This window comes from Triturus cristatus, chromosome 8 (assembly GCF_964204655.1).
Source record: "Triturus cristatus chromosome 8, aTriCri1.1, whole genome shotgun sequence".
Taxonomy (NCBI): Eukaryota; Metazoa; Chordata; class Amphibia; order Caudata; family Salamandridae; genus Triturus; species Triturus cristatus.
The window spans coordinates 1008854437-1008878189 of record NC_140591.1 but is presented as its reverse complement, the minus strand read 5'-3'; the positions used below and the strand labels follow the sequence as shown (position 1 = coordinate 1008878189).

Below are 23753 nucleotides of genomic sequence, written 5' to 3'. Positions count from 1 at the left end.
AATCATCATCAGAACCTATATAGATTCTTGAACTCATATGATATCATTTGTTTACAGGAAACTTGGAATCTAACAGAGCTGACTTTTCAAAACAACATATCCTTGGACATATTAGCAGCAAAAGGCATATGGGGGAAAAAGCGGTGGGTTAGCAATATTATTGTAAGGCAGCTCAGTAATTTTGAAATACATAATTTCTCATGAATCCAAAAACATATTGGCATTATGGGTAAACTCCACTTAATTAATGTTTATATCCCACCCTCAGATACCTGGAACAGGAAGAGAGTAACATCATTGCTCGAAGAGATTCAAACTTTGATATGTTAAATCCGAGGTGTTTTGACAGGTGATTTTAATAATAATCTGTATTAGGGAAGCAAAAAAGCTCTCCTTGGGGCGGGTGGAGGGGGAACTCACCAGATCACCAGCTGACAGTCTCTCCCAAATTGTTAAAGATAGGAAACTTCTGAGTATGTAGAGAATGGTTAGCTTAACTCTTATGATTTGGGGGCTATGCTCAACCGACCAAATCCACCTTTAAGATAGCAAGTAAAACATCATTTTTTACTATACAATTATTCATGCAGTTGACTTTCACAACCTTCTGGACTTCAAAATAATACCTAGATCAGAGAGTGATCATAATCCACAGTATGTCAGTCTGAGTATCCAGATAGGGGAATATCTAATGGATAAGTATCTGGGCAAGGAGGATTTTGTGGTAATCAGAGGGAAAGGGGCAATCTGGAATGGTGACTTTAATCCGTTAGCACAAAATATTTGACTTCAACCTTTTTTTCTCAATTTCTCCACTGTGATAAAAATCATTTACAGATGAATCCAGGCTGGATCCAGATTTGTTTATATTATTATTATTATTATTATTATTAAATTACATTTATAAGGCGCACGGCTACCCGGAGGTTTCCCGGCGCCATCGGACACAGTGCGAGGAAAAAGATAACATCTACTGATTAAGTAGCCAAGTTTTTAGGCCCTTACGGAAGTTTTTATAACTGATTTCGTGCCGAAGCAGCGTGGTAGCGTATTCCACAGTGGGGGGGCCAGATAAGAAAAGGACCGACCACCCATATGTGACAGTTGGAACCTGGGAACTCGAAATTTGGCTTGTGAAGAGATATGAATGGGCCAAGGAGCTCAGATATTGAGGTGCTGTGCCCAGCTTGATCTTATGCATATAACATAAGGCCTTAAATTTAGTGCGATTCTCAATCCTGAGCCAGTGGAGGTCACAGAGGGAACCTGAGATGGAGGACTTTTTTGGCACATGACAGAGCAGTCTAGCCGCCGAGTTTGGAACAACTTGCAGTATTTGAACTACCTCCTTATTTGCTCCTAGGTACAGGACGTTGCCGTAATCCAGCCTGGACATAATCAAAGCCTGAATCACAGTTCTTTGTGTGGGACCAGGCAACATCCAGAGTACTTTGCGGAGCCATTTTAGGATGGTGAAGCAAGTTGAGGCGACCTTGACTGCTTGCTGCCTCATAGTTAACTGATCATCGATGACTACGCCTAGATTGCGTGCTGTTTGCACCGGTTTAGGCAAATCACCCATTTGGGGAGGCCAATGACGGGGGCCCCAGAGATCTTTATTTTTCCTTAGGATCAGAACCTCTGTCTTTCCACCGTTTAACTTTAGTCAATTAGTGTGCATTCAGCTAGCTATCTTCTGCAGCTCTGCCTGGAGAGAGGACACCATAGATGGCTCGTTGGCGGACAAGGATAAGATTAGCTGTCATCTGCATAAGAAAAGATAGACAGCCCAGCTTCTTCCACAATTGTAGCTAGCGGGCTAACATAGAGATTGAATAGCACTGGGCTAAGGATCGAGCCCTGTGGTACTCCATACTGAGACGCATGGGTCTTAGAGCTAGAAGTTGGGGAAAAGACCTGAAAGGTCAGACCGGTTAGAAAATCTTTAACCCATTTAAGCACTGAGCCTACTATGCCCAGAGATTGAAGTACTTTTAATAGAGCAATGTGAGATACAGTGTCAAAAGTGGCACTTAAGTCAAGCAAAATGAGTGCCACTGTTTCACCCCTGTCAAGATGTTGGTACAGTGCTTCAGTGACTCCCAGGAGCGTGGTCTCTGAGGAGTACCCAGCTCTAAAACCCGATTGTGACGCATGCAAGATTTTATGAGATTCCACAAACTGCGTAAGTTGTTGATTAACGTGTTTTTTAAAAAAATTTGAAAAAGAGGGGAGCAATGAGATTGGGCGGAAATTCGAGGGTTCAGCCGGATCGGCATTGGGTTTTTTCAGAAGGGGAAGCACCATAGCGTGTTTCCACGCGGCTGGTAAGATTGCTTCCCACAATGATTCATTGAGTAACTCCAGAATAAGTTTCAACGACGTAGGTTCTAGTTTTTGGAGAATAGGAATCGGGAGTGGATCATTTGGCGAACCTGATTTAAGGCTATTTAAAATGCGATTAAATGACAAAATGTCCAGTGGCAACCAGTTTTTTATCGTATTGGTTGGTTCCAAGTCAGGAGTCCCTTGTGGAGTGGCACAACCTAATGAGGGGGGAGTGCTCTTTATGTGCTGCTCCACATTAGTTGTGTCTGTATTTAGTTCTGAGTAGATCTTCTCTACTTTGTCAATGAAGAACATTGCTACGTCCTCACATTGTGCTTCATCAAGCACAGGTGGTGTTGGTTGGCAAGTTGCTCCTGAGAGCTTTTTTACTATTTTGAATAAAACTTTGGAGTTATTATTTGCTGATGTAATAGTATTATTCACATGTTCTGCATGAGCCACTTTGCAAAGGGAATGATAGTCCCTCTTGGCAAGTTTATAACTATGCTTGGATTCAGGCTCAAAATCCTTCCTCCAACGTCTTTCCAAGGCTTTACATTCAGTTTTTTCAACTTTTAGCTTTTCTGAGTACCAAGGGGCCGGGGGACGATGGTTATTCATTTTCTTGATAAATGTTGGAAGGCATGTGTTAACAGATGTCATGATCCAAGTATGGATGGTATCCAAATCTGATATCTTAATGGAGGAAATAGCCGGAATGTTGTTCGTAAGATGTTCATTGAAAGAGCCTAGATCTAGATTCTTCCAATTTCTGCACTTAGATTTGGTAGAAGAGGTGAGTGAATTATTCCGCCGCAGATCAATCCCCACCTTAAAGCTGACCAGAAAATGGCCCGACCAAAGTATAGGAAGGGCTGCCTGACATGAGATGTTAGGTAAGTTCAAGGAAATAGGATCTAGCAAGTGACCAGCCCTATGGGTGGGACCTGTGTTGCAGAGTGACACATTCATTGCTTCTAGATCAGCTATCAAGGTAGTACTAATCTTACATATAGGATTGTTAAAGTGAATGTTTAAATCGCCCACTATGGTAAAATTGGCAGCGTCTAGCAAAAAAGGGGCAATCAGTTTCGGAAACCTCGCCGCCCATGGCCCCGCAGGACCTAGCGGACGGTACACTAAAATCCCCGACAACGTGAATTGAGGTGAAAGAAGACGCCTAAAGGAGCTAGCTTCACAACCTTTAAAAGGTAAATTCTCCCATTTACACAAAAAATCTTTTTTTTAAATGACCACAATGCCAGCACCGGTTTTATCCTCCCGATCTTTTCTAAAGATCGTGTAGGTGGGAGGTAGGGCAACTGCAATATCGGGCCCGGAGCTTTCATGTAACCAAGTTTCCGTAAGGAAAATTGCGTCTGGTTGTGTGTTCTGTAAGAGGTCATAAATATCCTCCTTATGCTTAGAAAGGGATCTACAATTTATGTTAAAAAAGGTAATATCTTTTACATGAGATTCTTTATTCTTACCCACAGTGGACAGTTGTTAAATAGAACTCATGGGGGTATTAGGCGTATGTAGCTTATTAAGTAAGGTGGTACAAGTGAAGCCACAGCAGGGACAAGGCACAGGAGAGTTACCTGGTAGATACAATTTCCTTGAGATTTAAGCTGTAATCCATGTAGCACCTTAGAGGAGTATTTCTTTATATCCTTTATAGAAGGAGCAGGGGTTGTGGCCCCTGGCCCCGGTCGGGCGTGGACGGGCGCAGACGGGCTTGCCTTTGGCACGTCATTGGCGCGCCGCTGGTGCGCCCGCTGCGCGCGTCTACTGCGCGAAGTGAGAGGCATCGGTTTATATCCTGTGCAGCAGCTGGTCTGCTGCCATCCAATCACCACCTCCCCCGCCTCCTTCCCTCCACAACAAACGGGAGAACCTGCGGTGGACCGGGGAGCTAAGCGGCAAGTAATGCAGTGCAGGTAAGGACAGTGCCCGATGAAGTAATTATTTTGGCCTAAATTTCTGATTTCTTAGCAGTACATTTCCAAAAAGAAAAACATTGATCCCCATAGAGTACAAAATAAAGCAACATAAAACAAGATTTAGGAAGGAATTAAAGCACATCATGAAATCAGAACACAGGAAGGTAATGGTTATAAAAAAAAGCTGAAGGTCAATTTAAGACGGGCAATTAGGAACATTGTAATTAAAAAACAAGACTGTAAATGGGCTGAGTTACATCATGAAATACTTACAAGAAATAGTCGGCAATTTTTGTTTTTTGTTGGAAAGTGAGCTAAAACCATTAAGAGCGGATGTGACTATCAAATTCTATATAACCAATGGGATCAATATATAAGCACCTTATACAGAGCAGTGGCCAAGGTTGCACCACCTGTGAAGGGTGTGTTGGATAGAATTTATTTTGGGATTAATCATACAGAGATAAAGAATCTAATCTGTTCCTGTAATAATACACGTGCACCTTGCCCGAATGGCATCCCTGTGGCCATAATAAAACTTAACCCAGATAATTGGGGACTAATTTTAACCCTATTGATTAATATGGTTATACTCTTTGTGACAGTATTACCCTTAAGGAAAGGGTCAATTCTGCATCCCATCTACAAGAAAGGCCCAAAGGATTCCCCCAGTAGCTACTGCCTTATAGCCCGATTGGATGGAGATGGCAAATTATTTGCTAAGCATCTGTTAACCCGCCTGCAAGTGTGGGCAGAATAATCAAAAAGATTATCCTTCTACCAGACAGGATTTTGACCTAAATGTAGGAATTTTCGTATAGTATTGTGGCCTTAATTTTGATGGGTACAGAAGGCCAGTGTACGTAAAAATTATTTGTATGCATCTTTTATTTGATTACTCTACAGCCTTCGACAAGGTGATTGAAACAGGCTGTGGGGGAGGATGTGTGAGTGGGGTGTTCTCACTAGTCTTGTATAGCATATCTCTGAATTACATAGTAACACCTGGGTGAGAGTTAAGCTATCAGATGGTAATGATTTATCTCTAAAAGTCTTTACATACAATGGGCTGAAACAGGGATGTATCTTGGTCCAGCATTTGTTTAGCTTATACATATCTGATCTAGATGAAACATTGGTACACACCTTGGATTGGGTCCCAAAGCTGGCGGGAACTAAAATTCTGTTTTTGGTATATGTAGAGGGTTTAGTCATCATGTCAACAACCCAGATACGATTACAAAGACAGCATAGTAGAATGCAATATTTTAATGTAGTAAATAATCTCTATTCATTTTAATAAAACCAAGGTAATGGCCTTTGGAAGTTGAAAATCTAAGTACACCTGGACAATAGAAGGCACTAAGTTAGAAGAGGTTTCTAGGACTTACAATTGATAAAACCTTGAATTGGGAATATAGTATAGAGAAGTTAAGAGGCAGAATTTAATATGTAACTGGGGCAATTAAATGGTTTTTAGCGATGTTTGGAAGGGGTGCGATTGATCCTACATTAGATGTCTCAGATACCAAGATTATCCATTTTCTTCTGTATGGGCCTTTAGTGTGGAATTGTAAACGTATGCATAAACTGGATTAAATGTTCTTGAACTCCATCAGAAGGCTATTTAATTTCAAGGCAGACAATTCTACAGTGCTGCCTACGTCTAGATTTTGGTCTTACCTCTTTGGTGGTCATGGCCCATATTAATATAATCAATTATTTCTTAGATTTCAAGGCTGCAGGAATTATTACTTTAAAAACAATTATAAATAAGACTCTGGTGACGTATGTGCATGAGGTATCATTGTCTGAAAGTTAAATCATCCAGCAGCTGGATGAATACAAACTTCCAGCATTAGGGTTCCTGACAATCAAGCTCAGATTAGCTCGAAAGGAAGTCATAAAAAAAGGTATTAAACAACAATCTCTGCTTGACGATATGGAATCTGCAGGAAGATACAAGCATAATAAGCATACTAAAGAAACCTATACATTTTCAAGACAAGGTTACATTGTTGGGAGAAGAAGGTTTTTATGTGTTTAAGTTTCTCTATCTTCCTTCTAAGGACTTTGATGGCTCTTAGACTTTAAAGGGGCAAATCTACAGCTTGTGCAGGATGTGTAAAAATAGCCTATGAATCCACTGAACATGTTCTATGCCTATATCCAGCAGTGTTAGAAGCTCGGAAAATATATCTCAAGCCCATCTTTAAGGCGGAAGGTATCAGACAACCTTCAGAGGTACCATTACTTTGTTTTAAATGCAATACACTAAAACTTGTGACTCAATTAGTACTTGTGAATCAATTAGTAACATTTTTAACTCAGGCTTGCAGGGTGTGGGAAAAGGTTCTCAGTCTGTCAATGATGGCAGAGATTAATGTATTCGCTTGCACTGTCTCAATCGATATTTGCATTTTATGATAATTTATAAGTTAGCAGGTAATGTTTTTAACCTGTGAAAATTACTGTATAAGGTTTTAATTAAACTTAAAGTAATACATTTATTGGGTGGAGGAAACGGGCGCCCTCAGTCCGTACCAGGCGGGATTTAGAAAGGGAGTTTCTACAGTGGACCAGGTCTTTCGTCTGAACGTTATCTATTGGAGGGCAGCAATATTGGAAGGGGGTAGTTTATACACTATATTTGTGGACCTGAGGGCTGCGTTTGACCTCGTGCCCAGAGGGAAACTCTGGAATGTTCTGGCTGAGATGGGGGTCCCCCCAGACATCCTGATAATTTTAAAGCGATTGCACCATAATAACTATGCCCGGGTCAGGTGCGGGAAACCTGGGGAATTAACGGACAGATTCCCCGTTGACAGGGGGGTTAGACAGGGCTGTGTACTGGCACCGACCCTGTTCTGCCTCTTCGTCAACGGGGTAATCGCCCATCTCAATGGAACTCAATACACTGATGCCCCAAAATTGAATGGCAGCAGGGTGCCTGCAATCATGTTTGCAGATGACACCCTGCTGCTGTCCAAAACCCCCATGGGGATACAGAGGATCCTTGATTCTTTTGTGGCTTTCTGCACAGATAGGGGGTTAGAAATCAATGCTAACAAAACCAAGTTTATGGTCCTGAACCCAACCCCAAGATCACGCCCGAACCCCTTACTGGGAGCATCACGTTTAGAGAGAGTCTCCACCTTTGAATATCTAGGTGTAACGTTGAATGAAACCATGTCTTGGGGAACTCACCAGACTAGGGTTAATCTCAAATTAGTGCAGACCACTGGCGGCATTGCTCGGTTGATGAAGAGCTCCACATATCGACCGCTGGGGCCGCTTATCCAGATATACAAGGCACAGGCTAGAGGAGCCCTGATGTACGGGGCGGAACTGTGGGGTCACACAGCTTCCTGCAGCTTGTCTATAACTGAGAACAACTTCATTAGACAGATAGTAGCACTCCCGTCCAGTACCCCGCTCCTCCCCCTGAGGATGGACCTGGGTCTGAAACCAATAGCAGACGAACTAGGTCTCAGACCCATAGTCTTCTGGCGAAGGCTATGGAGCAGCGAAGAACTTTCTTCTTATAGGGCGGAACTGAGGGAGTTTCTAACCCACCCCAAAGCTCTACAGATCCCGTGGATAAAATATATAAAAAAGTCCTGTATGGGATTGGGGCTCCCTGACCTGTGGTCGGATCCAGCTAACGCCTCACTAAGGATCCCACGAAGAGCTTTGGTCAGTGCTTACCACGAGCAGAAATTAGCTATGGCCCTAGACTGTAAGAATGAGGGGTCATTAACATTTGTATTCGCGCAAAGCAAGGACTCATACCGGCTGGAGAGGGTTCTGGACGCTATGTCTCCTGTGTTGGCCAGGAAGCTATTTCTCCAATGGAGATATGGCACATTGCCTCTGCGATCTTACACCTGCTCCTGGTCAACACTGCCATCTACCAAGCTATGTCCGACATGTGTGGGAGCAGAGGAAAGCGATCTGCATGTGGTCTTGTTTTGTCCAACTTACAAGGCCGCCAGGAAATATTGGCTCCTACCACTTATTAGCAACCTTGGTTTTAGGGAGTACCTCCCGGTGTATAGAATTTTAAAAACTGATGTTTCAGGTCCAATTGTGTTTGCACTAGCCAAATTTCTTACTAATGTCTGGTATATTCGTACCCGTATTTTAAAGTAGCAGGCTCCCACCTAATTTTAAGTTCTAATTTTAATTGTATGGTCTTTTATCTGATGTGTTTCCTGATTATTTTTCTTTGACGGTTTTACATGTTCATATGTGTTTCTTGTGTATATCTTTTATGGCCAAATTGGCCGAAATAAAGATTAAATATATATATAATACATTTATTTCATTCGATCAAGGAAGGGAAAGAAAGGGAGACCTCTAAACAACTCACAGCTACTGGGGATAATAATCACCTTCCCGTCATTAAAGGATATATCCTAAAGGGACCTAAAACAAGAAGAATTTATCAAGGGGAAGGCTCCCACAGACGTTAGTAAAGTTTTATTGTTCTCTCTGGTAAATAAGAAAACTATCCAATTTGCAGAAAGTGAGTTAGCTGCACAAGGAATAAGCATGGTATAATTAAAAATAAAGGGCTGTGTCAGCGTCCCTTTCTAAATTGTCACACAGATTTAGGCACAAGGCAGCTTTATTTCACACAGGAAGAATGGAGTGTAAACCCACAACAAACAACCCTTGGGTTCAATAAAGAAAATTTAAAAATGGCTCTTGTGATGTTTGACCAAAGCAGATTTTAAAGTATTAATCTTGATGGGAGTTTTTGGCAGGATTGTGGTAGACATAGGGACATTGATTAGGACAGGATTTACCAGGATAGCCAATGTGTTATATGATGGAAAATACGTGGGCTAAGATGCCTGATGCACTTAGAATCTATAAAAAAACATTTAGAAGAGAATATTATATATTTTCAAGTAGTGTGTGGCTATCAGGAAAAAAAACAGGAGTCTTGGGCTTTATCCAAATTTACTCTGAAGCAACTCCAAACAGCTCCGGGCAAAACTCTGGTGGGTTAATAACCTTAATATTTTCACAAACTGCAAGAGTGGTCAATCGGGTTCCAACAAAAAGTGAGTGGCTGCAGGCAGGCAAGATCATTCTTTATAAAAACATGCAAACCATTTGTAATATGATAATTATAAATATTTGCATACATTTAAGGGTGAAGGAATAGAATATGAACCAACTTTTGCTGCTCAGCAGTGATCTAGGAAGCATTTGTACATCATTTGCAAATATCTTTATATTAATTGTGGGTGAATTTAATCTGGAGTTGAAATTCCTCCAGGAGAAATGCCATTATGGACATCTATTGAAGACTTATAGAATGCCACCTGCAACGGTCCCATAATGTAGATCCACGGGGGAAAAATGCTGGACTGCTCAGAGAAATAGTGCTTTGTTTGTTTAATTGGCTGATTGCAATTGCAACTAGACATCTCAGGAAGTCAGACATTTAAGCTGGGCAATCAAAAAGACCCTATTGTTTTTTTTGTCCAAGTTTGGTATTTTCCACTAACTATGGACTCTCAAATTCCTTATTTAATAGATAGTGCTCACCATCCCATAAGAGAGAATTTATTGTTAATATTGAAACAAAGAGGCACCACCTTGCCTCTGGATATAGAATTCCACAGATGTCTTACCACATAAATAAGTGACTAACATCTGATGTTGTGTGACTTGCAGGATAATATTGATTTTAATAGTCTGATAATATATGATAGAAATATGATCACTAACTATGTGCATCTGAGTGTTGTAGCAAATTGCCTAAAATTAAAATGGAGAAAGAATATTTTAAAATGCAATTTATCCAGTGTGCAAGGGAATGAGAAGGATAGTGGTTTGACTCCAAATTTCATAATCTTACAAATAAATTTAGAAAATTAAAACAACTAAGACATCAGGAGTCTGGTGTTGTGGTGTATTGAGTGGCACAAAAACAATATGACTGAATCAAGCCCTATATAAAATGTACAGAAAAACTGAGATGAAACGATGTCTGTAATTGGAAATTGGTACAGCTAGGTTTATATGGTAAGGATACCAGGGCAGAATGCATGGTACCAGAAGATGCATGGATTAAGTACTTGACTTCAATTTATGCAAGTAATAGAGACAACGCTTCTGTAGATGTTTTTGTGATCAGTAATGAGATTCTCCCCCTGTTCCCAATAACAGTAGAAAAAAAATACAATGTTCTCCCTATTATTAACAAGAGCACCTGGACCAGAAGACCTGCCTACAATTATAATTTAATCAAATTTAGAATGGTGGTCAAGATTTTTCTCTGGGGAGTTCATATGTTTTACAGTTACCTGAGTATACCCAACAAATTAGAAAGGCCCTATTAAAAGTCTTTTCACAAAAAGATGGTCTCACAGATTACTATTGTTTTATCAGTTTAATTGATGTGGGGTTGAACGTATATGCAAAAATATTATTACATTAAATTAAAACTGGGATTTAACAGGTCAATTTAATTCACATAGAATAGGGTGGCTTCAGAGAAGGTCACTCTAGCACGGATCATTATTTCAGTCTCTGGGCCATTGCCTGGTAATCCATCAAAACCAGAGATTTATTATACACCTGTTTTGCAGATTTCCATACAGCATTTCATTTAGTAAATCATGACATTTTATTTGCTAGATTCGAAATTTTAAATATACTATGGGTTATACTAGAGATACTGAAGGAAATACATAGAAATAATTGGACAAGGATAGTGCTGCATCATAGAGGTAGCCTCTACAGGAAGATTATTATAACGAATGAATTGTGCAAGGTTGTGCAATGGCTCATACATTATTTTTGTTAAAATACCACCCTAAAGTCTTATTCGATTCCCATGCACTCTCACCCAAAATGGGGAGAATACAGCTCCCATGCTTCCTCTATGCAGACAATCTGGTAATATTGAACAGAACCCCAATTGGTCTGGAGAGGAAACTGGCAGAATTTGACAAGTACTATAAAAAACAAACTATTTATCAACTCGGATAAAACTAAAAAAAAGAAATATGAGTATGGTTTGGTCAAGTGGCCAGTCTAGGATTGAGGAAGTCTTGGACTACAAGTATTTAAGGATGGTTTTTACTACATCATTATCTTGGTCTTGGCACATTTACACTGTAATCTCAAACGCACTTGCAACCACAGGAGGTCTGCAAAAAGCTTCAAACATGATTATTGAGGATCTTGTTACAACCAGTATTTACTATGTATAAAGCTATGTTACCTCCCCAATTTCTGTATGGGGCCGAGATACTAAGACTAAGTGGGCATTTAGACTGGGAAAAGCTGGAAGGACGCTGCCTGAAAAACCTCTTATCCTTACCTAAAGGGGCTGTGGCCCCCACTATAAGAATGGAAACCCACTTGTAGTCATGGTCTTTCATCATCCTAGTTTGAACTTTGAGATACTAGAGTCATCTGTTAACTTCATTTCAAACAAAAGTAGCCACATTTTCTAAAGGTGAAATCATCAAAAGCAAATTTAGCTTTGCAAAGGAGTAAAGGACACAGTTTTACCTGCTATGGTTTTTTTAAAAGATTAATACTGACCTCCACATAGCTTTATTAAGAATAGAATTGACAGTGTTAGGTTTGAAGGTATCAAGTGAAAGAAAGCTAAGACACTTATTTTTAAAGATTTCCACCATTCATTTACATGAGTTGATGGAAGATAATACATTTCCTTATAGTTATTCCCTTCAGAACAAGCAAAAGTGCAGTAGAATATTAACGTTTAGAATATGATTACATTTTCTCCTTTGGACACCGGTTGGGTACAAACTCTTTTAAGAACTCAGACAGGGTGTCTAGATGAGGTTACCAAAAGCAATTTACTAAAGTGCATACTGTGATAGGCAGTCTTTAATTTTAAGCTATGTGATGTACATTTTTAAAACATTTCTTTAAATTTAACATAAAATTAAAATTGTCTGCAGTGAAATTGTTTATTTTAATGCAATGTTACTTGTGCCAGTGATTTCAAAATCTGAATTTTGTACTCATGCTGAGGAAAAAAATTGTGTATTATATGGTCGGATTGTGAAACCTCACCATGTTTTACGCTCATGCTCAAGCAGTCAAGCTTTACACAACATGAAAGAAAAACAACACCAATTTATAAAAATCAATCTTATTTTTATGAATTTTTTTTACACCAAAATGAACAAAATTGATCAGAGAGTTCTGGAGATATAGATTTTTAAGTAAAACGTAAATCATAGCTTATCATTCAAAATGCAAACAAACATTGGCAACTAGCTCGATTAGCAGAAACTTTGAAAGCTTTGTGAAATGTTTAAAGACTCCGACTCTCTTTGGATGACCAACTTTGAAAGGGAGGCGGTAAAGGGGGCCAGTAAAACGTTGTAGAATGGTTACTTTGTCAGCTAAGCAGTCCCAGTCCAGTTCCAGGCTCTATGGGAGAACCACAATAGACTATTATGGAGTAGTGTTGATGTAAGGGATACAGGATGCTTTCGATGAAATGGGATGCGGAGGATGCTGTGCGGCCAATGGGGGTCTTCCTGAGGACACTCCTCGGTACACAGTCTTGGCGGGGTGATATTCGCCACACTTGTGTCCAACAAAAGTCCATCTGCCACTGGACTACTGGACTCTGGTCACAGCAGTTCCCTTTGGAGAAGGCTAGTGGTCATCTTGGCAATTAAACTGCACTTTGAAGACTCTCCAAGGTCCAGCAGACTCAGGTGTAACTTTTAGGCATCAGGACTTTGTCTCCTCGGCTGCACGCCGTGGTGGTCAGTGGCGATCAGGTGATTGTGGCTACTGACTAACCAGGACAGGCTTTCTCAACTTTTGTGGTACTGGTACTTTAACAGAAAGTCAGCCAACTGACTCCTAGAGTTCACCTCTTCTGTCTGAGGCTCAGGAGTGGCCTTTCCTCGAGTCAGGCATCACAGGCACAGTCCTTTCTCTTCTAGCCCAAGCATCAGCAGGTGCTGTACAGTGGTTGGAGCAGCCTCTCTTGTTCAATTCAGGGAAAAAACGGTTTGGCAACTGGTCTCTCGGTCCCTTGTGACAGCCCATCTAAATGAACTCCTGTGGAAGTCCATCATTTGCCCTTCAAAGGCAGCTTCCGCTGTGAAGCTCACCTTTTGGACTCACGCCCTGTGTGGCTTCATGCCGGGGAATGGTAACACCTCCTGCAATGGCAATCCTCTATGGTTTCCACTCCTGGGAGTTGTTCATACTTCTCCCCAGGATAGTCACCAAAGCTGCCTTGTGGCCAGCCTCTGCAAATGGCCACTGGAAAACGTGGCCTACAAAGAGGCACCTTTCTGACAGCTGCATTTCTTTCAAACTTACATTAAATGTGACTTGGGCATCAAGTCAGGTTTAATGTCAAAATTATTTTGATACCTTGAAGTACCAGCTTTAGAAGTCCCATTCAGAAGTTAGCACAGCTTAGAGGTCAGCATGTCACTCTGTAGCACTAGCAACTCCACAGTAAAAATGACAACTTCAGGTTTTTACTGTTAAATACATTTTAAAGTACATATCCTACTTGTTAATAGATAGCACCCTGCCTTGGGACTCCATAAGCCTGTATTAGGGGGTAGCATATATATTAAATATATATTAAAAAGGAAGGCATGGGTTTTGTCATTAGGGTAAATGGCAACGTTGAGTTAGGAGTTTAAACCTGCTCTGTCAGTCTACAATGGCAAGCTGGGAGACATGTTTTCACATTGTCCCATCTCTGGGGGCACAATAGTGTTGCAGCCCTGGTGGGACACTTTAACTTACAGGCTCTGGGTACCCCTAGTACCATATACTAGGGACTTATAAGTAAGTAAAGTCATACCAATTGGACATAAGCCAATCAAACAGTGACTTTGAAGGGTCATAGCACTAGCACTGAGGTGTGGTTTGAAGGCTTCAGTGCACTCACAATTCAAAAACCAGCAGCGCCAGGCCAAGACTTTGAGCGGTACTTATGCAAAATGAGGCATTTTTTGACATATGCATAAGAGTATGTTATTAGTTGTGTGCATCTATTGTTTAAGAGACATTTGTCATAAATAAACAAATCTTTTTTCATTGAAAACTTGCGGGTCTAATTTGAATGTCAGTCTGAATATTTTCTTGTCTGAATAATGACATACTTGGAGAAAAGGCTTTTTCCAGTACTCATCGATTTAAAGAGGTCTCCAGTCATTTCTGATAAAATAAAGACTCCCATATGGGGGGCAGTATTAATTTGCAGTCTCTGCACTTTGGTTAAGATTAAACAAGATGCTGCCTGTATATGGTAACAAGTTAGCCAGTGAGAACTTGACTTCGAGATGATCAACAATAACTAGGTCTAGGTTCCACATTCAAGCAAAAGAACGTATCTTAACTCGTGGTGGCTCAGATATTGAACTCTCCTTCTCTAGAGGTTGCTTATCAAAAATAGAAATGTATGGTTCCTGATTTTTCAATTTCAATCTTTGAGTTTTAAACTCTGCCAGAAAACTTGGAATTTGAATAAAAATGCAATCTATGTCCAGACATTTGGATGACGTCATTTATCTCTTGGATTTTGGGTCTTATTCAATAATTTTAACTATGAGCATCACCGGAGAGAAACTCAATGATCCACCAATGTGGCACCTATGTCAGTAAAGTTATAGGGACAGTCTGAATATGCCTAAACATCTCCATGCTCTTTGGACTAACACACAGTAGCTTCTCTTTGAAGTTAGCAGATCATTTTCCAGCAGCATCCGATATTTTCACTGAAAGGATCTGTTTTTGGGCAAGATTAGATTGGTGTCTAGGGCACAGCCTGTAGGTAGGCACCATACGGTTCTTACATGTATAACTTCTGGTGAATTTCTGATAAAAAAAAAAGAGTAAAACTAACAGCAATACCATTTCATGAAATCTTTTATCTTTTTGCACTGCAGCTGAACTGCTATAGGAATATGATTAGTATGTGCTTTGAACAAAAGGCAAATGGACAAATATTGATTAACTTTTACTCTATGTCACGAGGGTCTAACATTTCCAGTCCCTTATTTCCTTTTGCGAACATTTTTTTTAAGTGTGATAGTACAATGGCTTTATTTAAAGGGGAAAAAAAGTAATGCCGTAGGTTATTCCTAATGACCACAGAGGCACATTTGGTCTGCCATGCCTTGATTTTTCGTATGCAAAAGAAACAATTCATGGACTGAATGCTGGACAATGCAAACATTCACCCCCAGTCACAAGGATCTCAGTTTAATCCATCATTCTTTTGCTCACCACATTCCCCCAGTTTGGACCCAGCCATATGCAAATCAGTCTTATCCGTGTTCCTTGTGGGAACAGTCCAGCCCGAACTGCCAAGCCTGGTCGTCCCTAGACCGTAAACAAGCATCCTGGGACTGGTTTCAGGGCATCACCCTTCATCAGCCAGGCTAGCTTGAATCCAGTGGTGCAGTGAGCATGGCACCCACGTCTGGGCATACCCTTCAAACTTAGGGCATCATATGCAAATGAAACAATTGATGGACTGAATGCTGGACAATGCAAACATTTCCCCACAGTCACAAGGATCTGGGTTTAATCCATATTTCTTTTGCTCATCACACCACCCCAGTTTGGACCCAACCATATGCAAATCACTACAGCCCACAGCACCCACCGCAATACAAAATATAGGCATTGTGACTACCATGGTGCGGGTCGCATCCTAATGCCTATTGCGGGGCCGCCCACAGCCTGTTGGGTGGTCCCATCTCCGATAGGATGGGCGTCGGACGAAAGTCCGACCGCCATCTTAATCAGGTCCTATTTTGGTTAACATGCTGAGCAAGGCTACTAGGACTGTGTCCGCTGAAAATAAGCAATGATACGATTTCAGAACAACCTGATTTTGACTTGTATATACTCTACAGTGCAATTAAGATCAGTTTAGCAGTGTATAAAAAATACATAGGGAGTAGAAACTTTGTGAATGCATATGGTATGAATGAACTGAATATTTTTTATGTCTTTAAGAAGACTGTATTTTATTTGTATTAACTTGGAAAGCTTTGAAAACACTTTGAAAATAAGGGCGAATGGACTGCTAAGTAATTTAACAAAATGGTTTTTAACCTAATAGTTTTTCAATTGAAAGAAGTTATTTGAAGTAATTTCAAAGGATATGTGTTCTTTTAGGTAAGCATACAAAGTCCTAGCAAATTGGCAGCTTTTTTCGTTGCCTAATTCAGTTGCAAGAGCCACCCCTAAAAGTCTATGCTTCATTTGAATTAACTAAAGCTACAGGTCTCAGAATACACTGATGGTACAAATTAAAGCCTAGGACTTGGAACTGTCAGGTCAGTTCACGAAAGGAATGTAAACATATTTACAAGAGTACTTTCGTAATACTCTGTTATAAACACTTATAGGCCTTTGCCTAATATTAAGTAGTTGCCTAATTCTACAAATAGAAATCATTGTTCCCCGTTTGCACTCTTGGAAAAAGGGTGCTGAATGTTTTGGGGCCGTTTCACAAAGGCCTTTAAAAGTAAATCAAAGAGAAAAAAAAATATTTTTTATGCACTCATGAATGCCTTTGTCAATTGGCCACTTTATGTCCTTGTGACATGGAGTCATATAGTAACCCTACGCGCTAAGATTTTGGACAAAAGTAATCCAAGGCTTTTTCTGAATGTTTAGAACATCCATTTGTCCTTTATCATTTGAATAACATAGAGGTTTAATATGTGACACCTTTTCTTTGGCACCATTACTACTGGACACTTTGTAATCTCTAATCTAAAAGTACACTCATCTCACTGGGCACCTGTAAATTCTCATGCCTGCCATACCAAGTTTTAAGGCAATCGCTGTCTTCGAAAGCTGTTGTATTGTCTAGTCTTACTGCTACCCACATTACTTTCAGGAACCAAGAATCCAGAACTAATAAAACACAAAAAGGTTAGTGCATTCATTTTTGCTAGCTGATACAGGTAAAATTAAATTATCAAACTGAAAAACAAAAGCTACGCCTTTTTTCACAAATGTCACAAAAAGTACTGTAATCAACAATCTAAATACCTGAATGGAGGGAAGATATACAGGAACACTGATTTCTTACTGTTATTAACTAAATTAATTGTGCCTCTTCATGCCTATAAATCTATCCAAGATACTCTGTGCCTTCTAGCACACAAGTGCATCCGATTCTACTGAAACCCAGGATGCACTGATTCTCTTGACCCTCTTTGTGCAGTACTGTGTGTAAGAACATTGGAAAGAGGCTATAAAATATCCATCCACACTTTTCACATTGACAGTATATACTGTCCCTTTGTACATCATCATTCCCTTACACTACCTAACATGCAATGAGGGGAAATGGGTGAGGAAGCGGAAGCACAGACAGAAAGCACATAGAAATGACACAGTTCGTCGCTATAAAGAAGGGCTAGGTAATAGATGAGCTGGGGCAAGGGCAGGGAGTTGAAATTAGCAATAGGAAAAAAGTAGGGCACAAGGAGAAGGGCAGGAGATACAAAGGGAAGGGTGGTAGATATGTTATGCTGGTGACTGTACACACTCTGTAGCAAACGGCTCTTCTCAAGTAATGTGCCTTAATGGGAGATTTTTAAAGCACAAGACGTAGCATAATAAGAAGTATGCAGATACCAATGGGAGGAATAAGGCCCAACACCAAGACAAAGGTCAAGAAGGACAAAGAGAGAACTGCAGGCCTGAAAGTGAGGCCAGTATTCAAAAGGATGTATTGCTACCTCAGCCCCGCCACAGAGTCTGTAAATTCTCTGTCATGGCTCTCACTTTCTCCTTAAGTGATACATATATTATGAACAAAGAGTTGAAGATAGTTGGGGGGAGCTGGCACCAAGGTGAAACTCACATGTAATTCTCCATGTCCGAGACAGAGGAGGGAATTCTGCCAACATTTGTGGATGTTTAAGGGAAAGAATGTATCCAAGGAGGAAAGAAAATGAAAGATGTTATAATGTGAAAATAAATGCACATGGCAGAGTTTTTTTTATGTAAAGGCAAAAGTGGACAACTTATATTTATGCATGAGAAAATGCTGCGTTCACATGTGTGTAATATGGAATTGAGAGAGAGTTCTTTTAGAACCCCTTACTATCTGCCACTGTCACAGCTTCCAGTAGTACTTCTGAAATTCAGTGGTTTCCAAAAACAATCTTGCCTTCAAACACAGGGCTGAGATCGATTTTGTAGCGCGAAGCCCTGAATTATTTTATAATAAATGAGAAGTACTATAAATAAATATATTTGCAGCCAGTGTAGTCGATCCCTATTAAGATCATGACATATAGCTAAATTTCATCACTGGAGTGTAACATTGTTGAATAAAGAAAGTTTAAAGAAGAAAACTAACAAAAAAGTCCCCTTTTTCTGTCCTCCGTCGACTCTTACAATACCCATTCAATGACAAGAAAATGTCAATTATCTGTACTTGAAACGTATTGGATGTCTGAAAGGACCATTGGTTCAATACCTGGTGTGGGCTTAGAAGGCTGTGCTTCTGGAATTCCATGAATCGGATAAATCCAGCGTATGCCATAGATCTCTCCGTTCTCAGCTCTGCTGATGCTGCAATGAGACACAGGTACAACATTAAGATGTGAGATAACCAGTCCTTTAAGATTCATCAATACTTTATGTCAAGCATAACTGCAGGGAATTTAAGTACACTTTTAACCGAAGCTTAACAGCACTTTGAACAATTAGTACAACGTTTGGGCCGTACTTATCATCTTTATACGTCTAAAAGATAGAAATCTATTCCCTCAATCCTTAATCCTAATAATGATGGCCACATTCATAAATGCATTAGCACAACAGGTCTCATGAGAGTACTACATCTGCTAGGCTGTGTGAGACCTTGAAGAGTATCCACCCTTTGTGCTTGAATGATATGCTACAAAATACAGTAAAACATGGATGACAAACAGGTTCAAACCCATTTAACAAGCCATTGATATGGAAGTTTCCAGACATTAAGATAGGGTGAAGGTCCTAATGAGGATTGGGTGAACCAATGAATGTGTATTAAGTTGAGCAATCAGACATGCTTATGCACTTTGAAGACATCATGGGAAGATGTACAAAAAGCACAGCAAAATGGGAATTAGTCTATGAAATGCACCAATTTTGTGCATTACGAGGGAACTCTACAGATTACAATATGATTTGAGGGAATGCATTAGTGACTGAATTCCTCTGAATCTGTGACTTTAGCAGCCAAGAGCTATAGCGGAAAAGCTTGGAAAAATGACATACAATGAGAGGACTGTGACGTTAGTGCAATATGATACTTAGGCTGAACTAGAGTAAGAAAAGACTAACTTGTAGAAGAGGACTTGCAACTATGGCTGAGGAGAAGGGAGAAGTGCTCATGGAAGACGCAAAGTTTACATTATGAGAAGGAATAGTCCTGGAACGATGGAATAAGTCATACCCTGCTCCTTGAGATGGGTAGAGTCTCTCAATTACATTAACATAAGCATAAACCTTTAAATGACCTATGTACCTACACGATCACAGAGTGCCAGTGGAGAAAAGGTGAGAAAGCAATCCCCACAGCTACCTTCCAAAACTAAAATAATTGTAACAAGCACAGTATGATACTCAGTGGCGGCTGGTGACAATCGAAAGTGGTAGGCGTAAAATTATTGTCGTACTGCACTGCGGCGAGCGAGGGTAGCGAGTGAGCTTGAACAACCTACAGGGGGTTTGCCGGGGGGGGGGGGGTTCTCTCCCTGAGAAAATTTAGAAAAAATTAGTGGACAAATGATGCATTTTCATACTTTAAATCAGAGTACCAACAATTCTCACCAGGGCTGCTCTACCTTGAAATAAGACAGCACCAACCGTTCTCACCAAGGCTGCTATACTTTAAATCAGAGAGGAGCAACACTTCTCACCAGGACAGCTATACTTTCAGTCAGAGACTACGAACAGTTCTCACCAGGGCTGCTATACTTTAAAGCAGACCGTACCAACTCTTCTTACCAGAGCTGATATACCTTAAATCAGAGAGTGCCAACACTTCTCAGTGGGGTGCTGCATTTTAAATCAGAGAGTAGCATTACTTCCCAGCGAGGTTGCTATAATCCAGGACAACTATACTTTAAATCGGAGAGTACCAACAGTTCTCACCAGTGCTGCTATACTTTAAATAAGACAGCACCAACAGTTGCCAGCCGGGATGCCATACTTTAAATCAGAGAGTGGCAATAGTTCTCATCAGGGCTGTAATACTTTAAATCAGGCAGTACCAGCACTTATCACCGGCTGCTATACTTCAAACGAGAGAGTACCAGCACTTCTCACCAGGGCTGCTATACTTTATATCCGAGAGTACCAACACTTCTCACCAGGAAAGCTATAATTTAAATCAGAGTGTACCAACACTGCTCAGCAGGGCTGCTATACTTTAAAGCAGACAGTACCAACTCTTGTCACCAGGGCTGATATACCTTAAATCAGAGAGTGCCAACACTTCTCTGTGGGGTTGCTGCATTGCAGGCACTGGGCAGGAGGAAAGAGGTGACTGGAAACAGCCATTAGCGGCCCGACAAACAAGCTGTCACATCTCACATGGGTTAACTCCAAGCACGTAATATCATTTGGGAGGCAAAGCAAAGAGCACCATGAATAAAGTTCATCCTTTTCAAGAAAAAAAAAAAAGTGGTTCCGAAGCGGCACTGAGGTCCATGAGAAAGGAATGTCTTTAACGAGGGAGCCTCGTGATCAGTTGCAGCAGGTATGGTGGGTAGTGGGGGGGAGTCGCGCAAGTTCACAGGGGGAAGGCTTTTGAAGCGGTACCATAATTAGATTTTTTTTAAACGTACCTTCCCCCGGGTCACGCGCCGCTGCCTCAGCACCTGCTGCTCCTGGCCGGGTCTGCGTTTTCCACAGGCAGCCTCCCTCCGCTAAGCCAATTACAACTCTGCAATGGCAGCATTGTGATTGGTGTGGACAGTGCCCAGCCGGGCGCCTACGGGGAGGCCATTTTCTCTATGTAGGCTGCATGCAGCTTACAGAGAGAAAAAGGGAGAGTGCGCATCACTGGTTTGGTCAGCCCCAGGGGGCCGATCAAACAGTCAGGGCCCACAATAGTGGGCAAACTATTCTCGCCTGCCGTCGAGCAGGATCGCCCACCCGCCCGCCCCCAACCAGGCACTTCTGCTTTCTCGCAGTGCCAGAAGCAGAAACAAAAAATTTTAGTTTTACCATTGTATGTTTCTGCTTCTCGCACTGCGAGAAAGCAGTGAGGCGAAGCCCCTCAGCCCCAATGGGGGAGCCGCCACTGATTATACTGCTCCACCAAAGTTCCATTTAGCTGTGTTAAACAAGTTTAAATGAGTATTAAACAATGACTAAAGAAATAATTACGTTTTAACTGAACTGAACTTTATTGTCTGCCTATAAAACCTAATGATCACGTCTTTTTCAAATTTAAACATTTTAACAAATGGCTACAGAGTCTGGTACAACATACACAAATGATTTCCTGGATCAAGCGTTATACACATTAGAAATGTTGCTCTATTGCGACTTCTCACCTTTTCAGTTCTGTGTCCAGCTCTTCAAAGTTATCACAAGGCCAGTTTTCACCATTTTGTTTGACCATGTGCACAACCACCAAGGCTTCGGACAATTTCATGGTTTCAGGAGTAAACAGAACTGGTATGTCCATCTTTTCTTTAGGAGCAAGAGGTATGCCTGAAAGGGTAATAACAGGGTTAGGTCAAAACGACTCCTACGACTGCCTACTCCATATTGTCCAGTTTGTCCAGACTGAAATGGCATTAGCAACATATTCGCTGACATCCTTGCAGTTCCTCCATTACAGGAGATGACCCCAATTGTACTGATATATGTGGCAACCGAGATAACATACAGGCTTACAGCCTGAGTGGATATGGTTATGGGCGGTGACCTGTCATAATGTTTCACAAGGCCATTAGAGTTGATTTGTATAAGCCAGAACTGAAGATTAGAAAAGGATAGGAGAAAAACTCTGGTGACGTACTATCAGATGGGGGATGGAATTCTGGCACTGCTTAAAAAAGTACCAAGCAGTAACAGATTAGCCTAATACATTTTAAATTAAGGCACAGGGTGTATATGACCCGACATAAAATCAAACTCACCGGGAGGAAAAAATGCCCTAACTGCAGAGAAGTTGATGCCAATTTCACTCCTATGGTTTGAGAATGGTCACAACTACATCAACAGTAAAAAGGGTTGGCCTTGAAAATGACATCAAAAACATATATTGTACGGATCAAGGGCTATATGTATCAAGCCTTTTACCCGTTTGCGAATGGAAAAAGCCTTTTGGGATGTATCATCCCAAAAGGCCATCGCAAAATAGAGAATTGCAAAATTTGCAATTCTCTATTTTGCGAATGCAATTAAGTAATTGCAAATTGCAATTCCTTAAATGCAATTCTGAAAGCACCAGAAATGTGCTATTTGGCTTTAAGGAATTGCAAATTACCACCAACTTCAAGTTGGGGGTAATTTGCGATTTTCTTTAAAAAAGCACTTTTTAGATTTTTTAAAAGTGCCATATGTCACACATACATGCCCTTAGGGCATGTACATGCGTAAAATGTGCACACATGCATATTTCAGGGGTGCAACAGGGTGTCCTTTTGGCACCCATGCAACCTTGAAATTGCATTCTCAATTTGCGATTCTCTAATTGGTAATCGCAAATTGAGAATGTCTTCCCATTCATTCTTATGGGCCTTCTAGCCAATAGTAATGAATGAAAAGGTATTCCTTATTTGCGAATCTCAATTTGCAATTTGCAATTAAGGAATATGTAGGATTCGCAAATTTTTTAGCAAATCCTACATACATTGCATTTTGTGATTCTCTAATTGCAATTCGCTAAAAATCGCAATTTGAGAGTCGCAAAACTCTTTTTTGATACATATGGCCCCAAATCACTTAAAATTAAAAGTAAAATTAGAAAGAAGGCACAATTTGCAATATCAATGGAAACAGAACGTGATGAACACTGGTTGGCATCTAGGATACCGGACATTGTGAACTGGCTTTGAGATGTAGCAGAATGATCATTGGAACAAAAAGTCTTAGGAAAATGACATGGACGAATGCACAAATGACGACGATTTAATCGATTGACTAATTATTACCAACAACTTGACCCACCCACCAGATAAGATACCCTCTTGGAATCTCAGTTTCTATCGTTTACCACTTTGTAGTACAAGCCTCACACCATACACATTTCAAAGCGTAATTATATAATTAGTTTAATTGGATCGTGCTAGATTTCGAGTGATGTGTCTTGTACGAGACCATAAACGAAATTAGATAGACAAATTTGACAGACGGATAGACAGACTGAGAGATATCTCATTTCTAGTTTTGTATTTTTGTTAGTTGAAGCAATAAAAATCTATTTCCAAAGATAATGTGCATTTTAAATGTCTT

The 23753-nt window shown here is 40.5% G+C and overlaps 1 protein-coding gene across 1 annotated transcript in view; it reads right to left on the bottom strand.

Moving 5' to 3' along the window:
• Positions 1-23753, bottom strand: part of CFAP47 (cilia and flagella associated protein 47) — a 2697962-nt gene that overhangs the window by 498504 nt on the left and 2175705 nt on the right. Inside the window, exons 58-59 of the mRNA XM_085622577.1 lie at positions 21845-22004; positions 18772-18866 (exon numbers count right to left, since the gene is read on the bottom strand). Of these exons, the coding sequence (XP_085478703.1) occupies positions 18772-18866; positions 21845-22004 (255 nt within the window). The remainder of the gene's footprint in view (positions 1-18771; positions 18867-21844; positions 22005-23753) is intronic.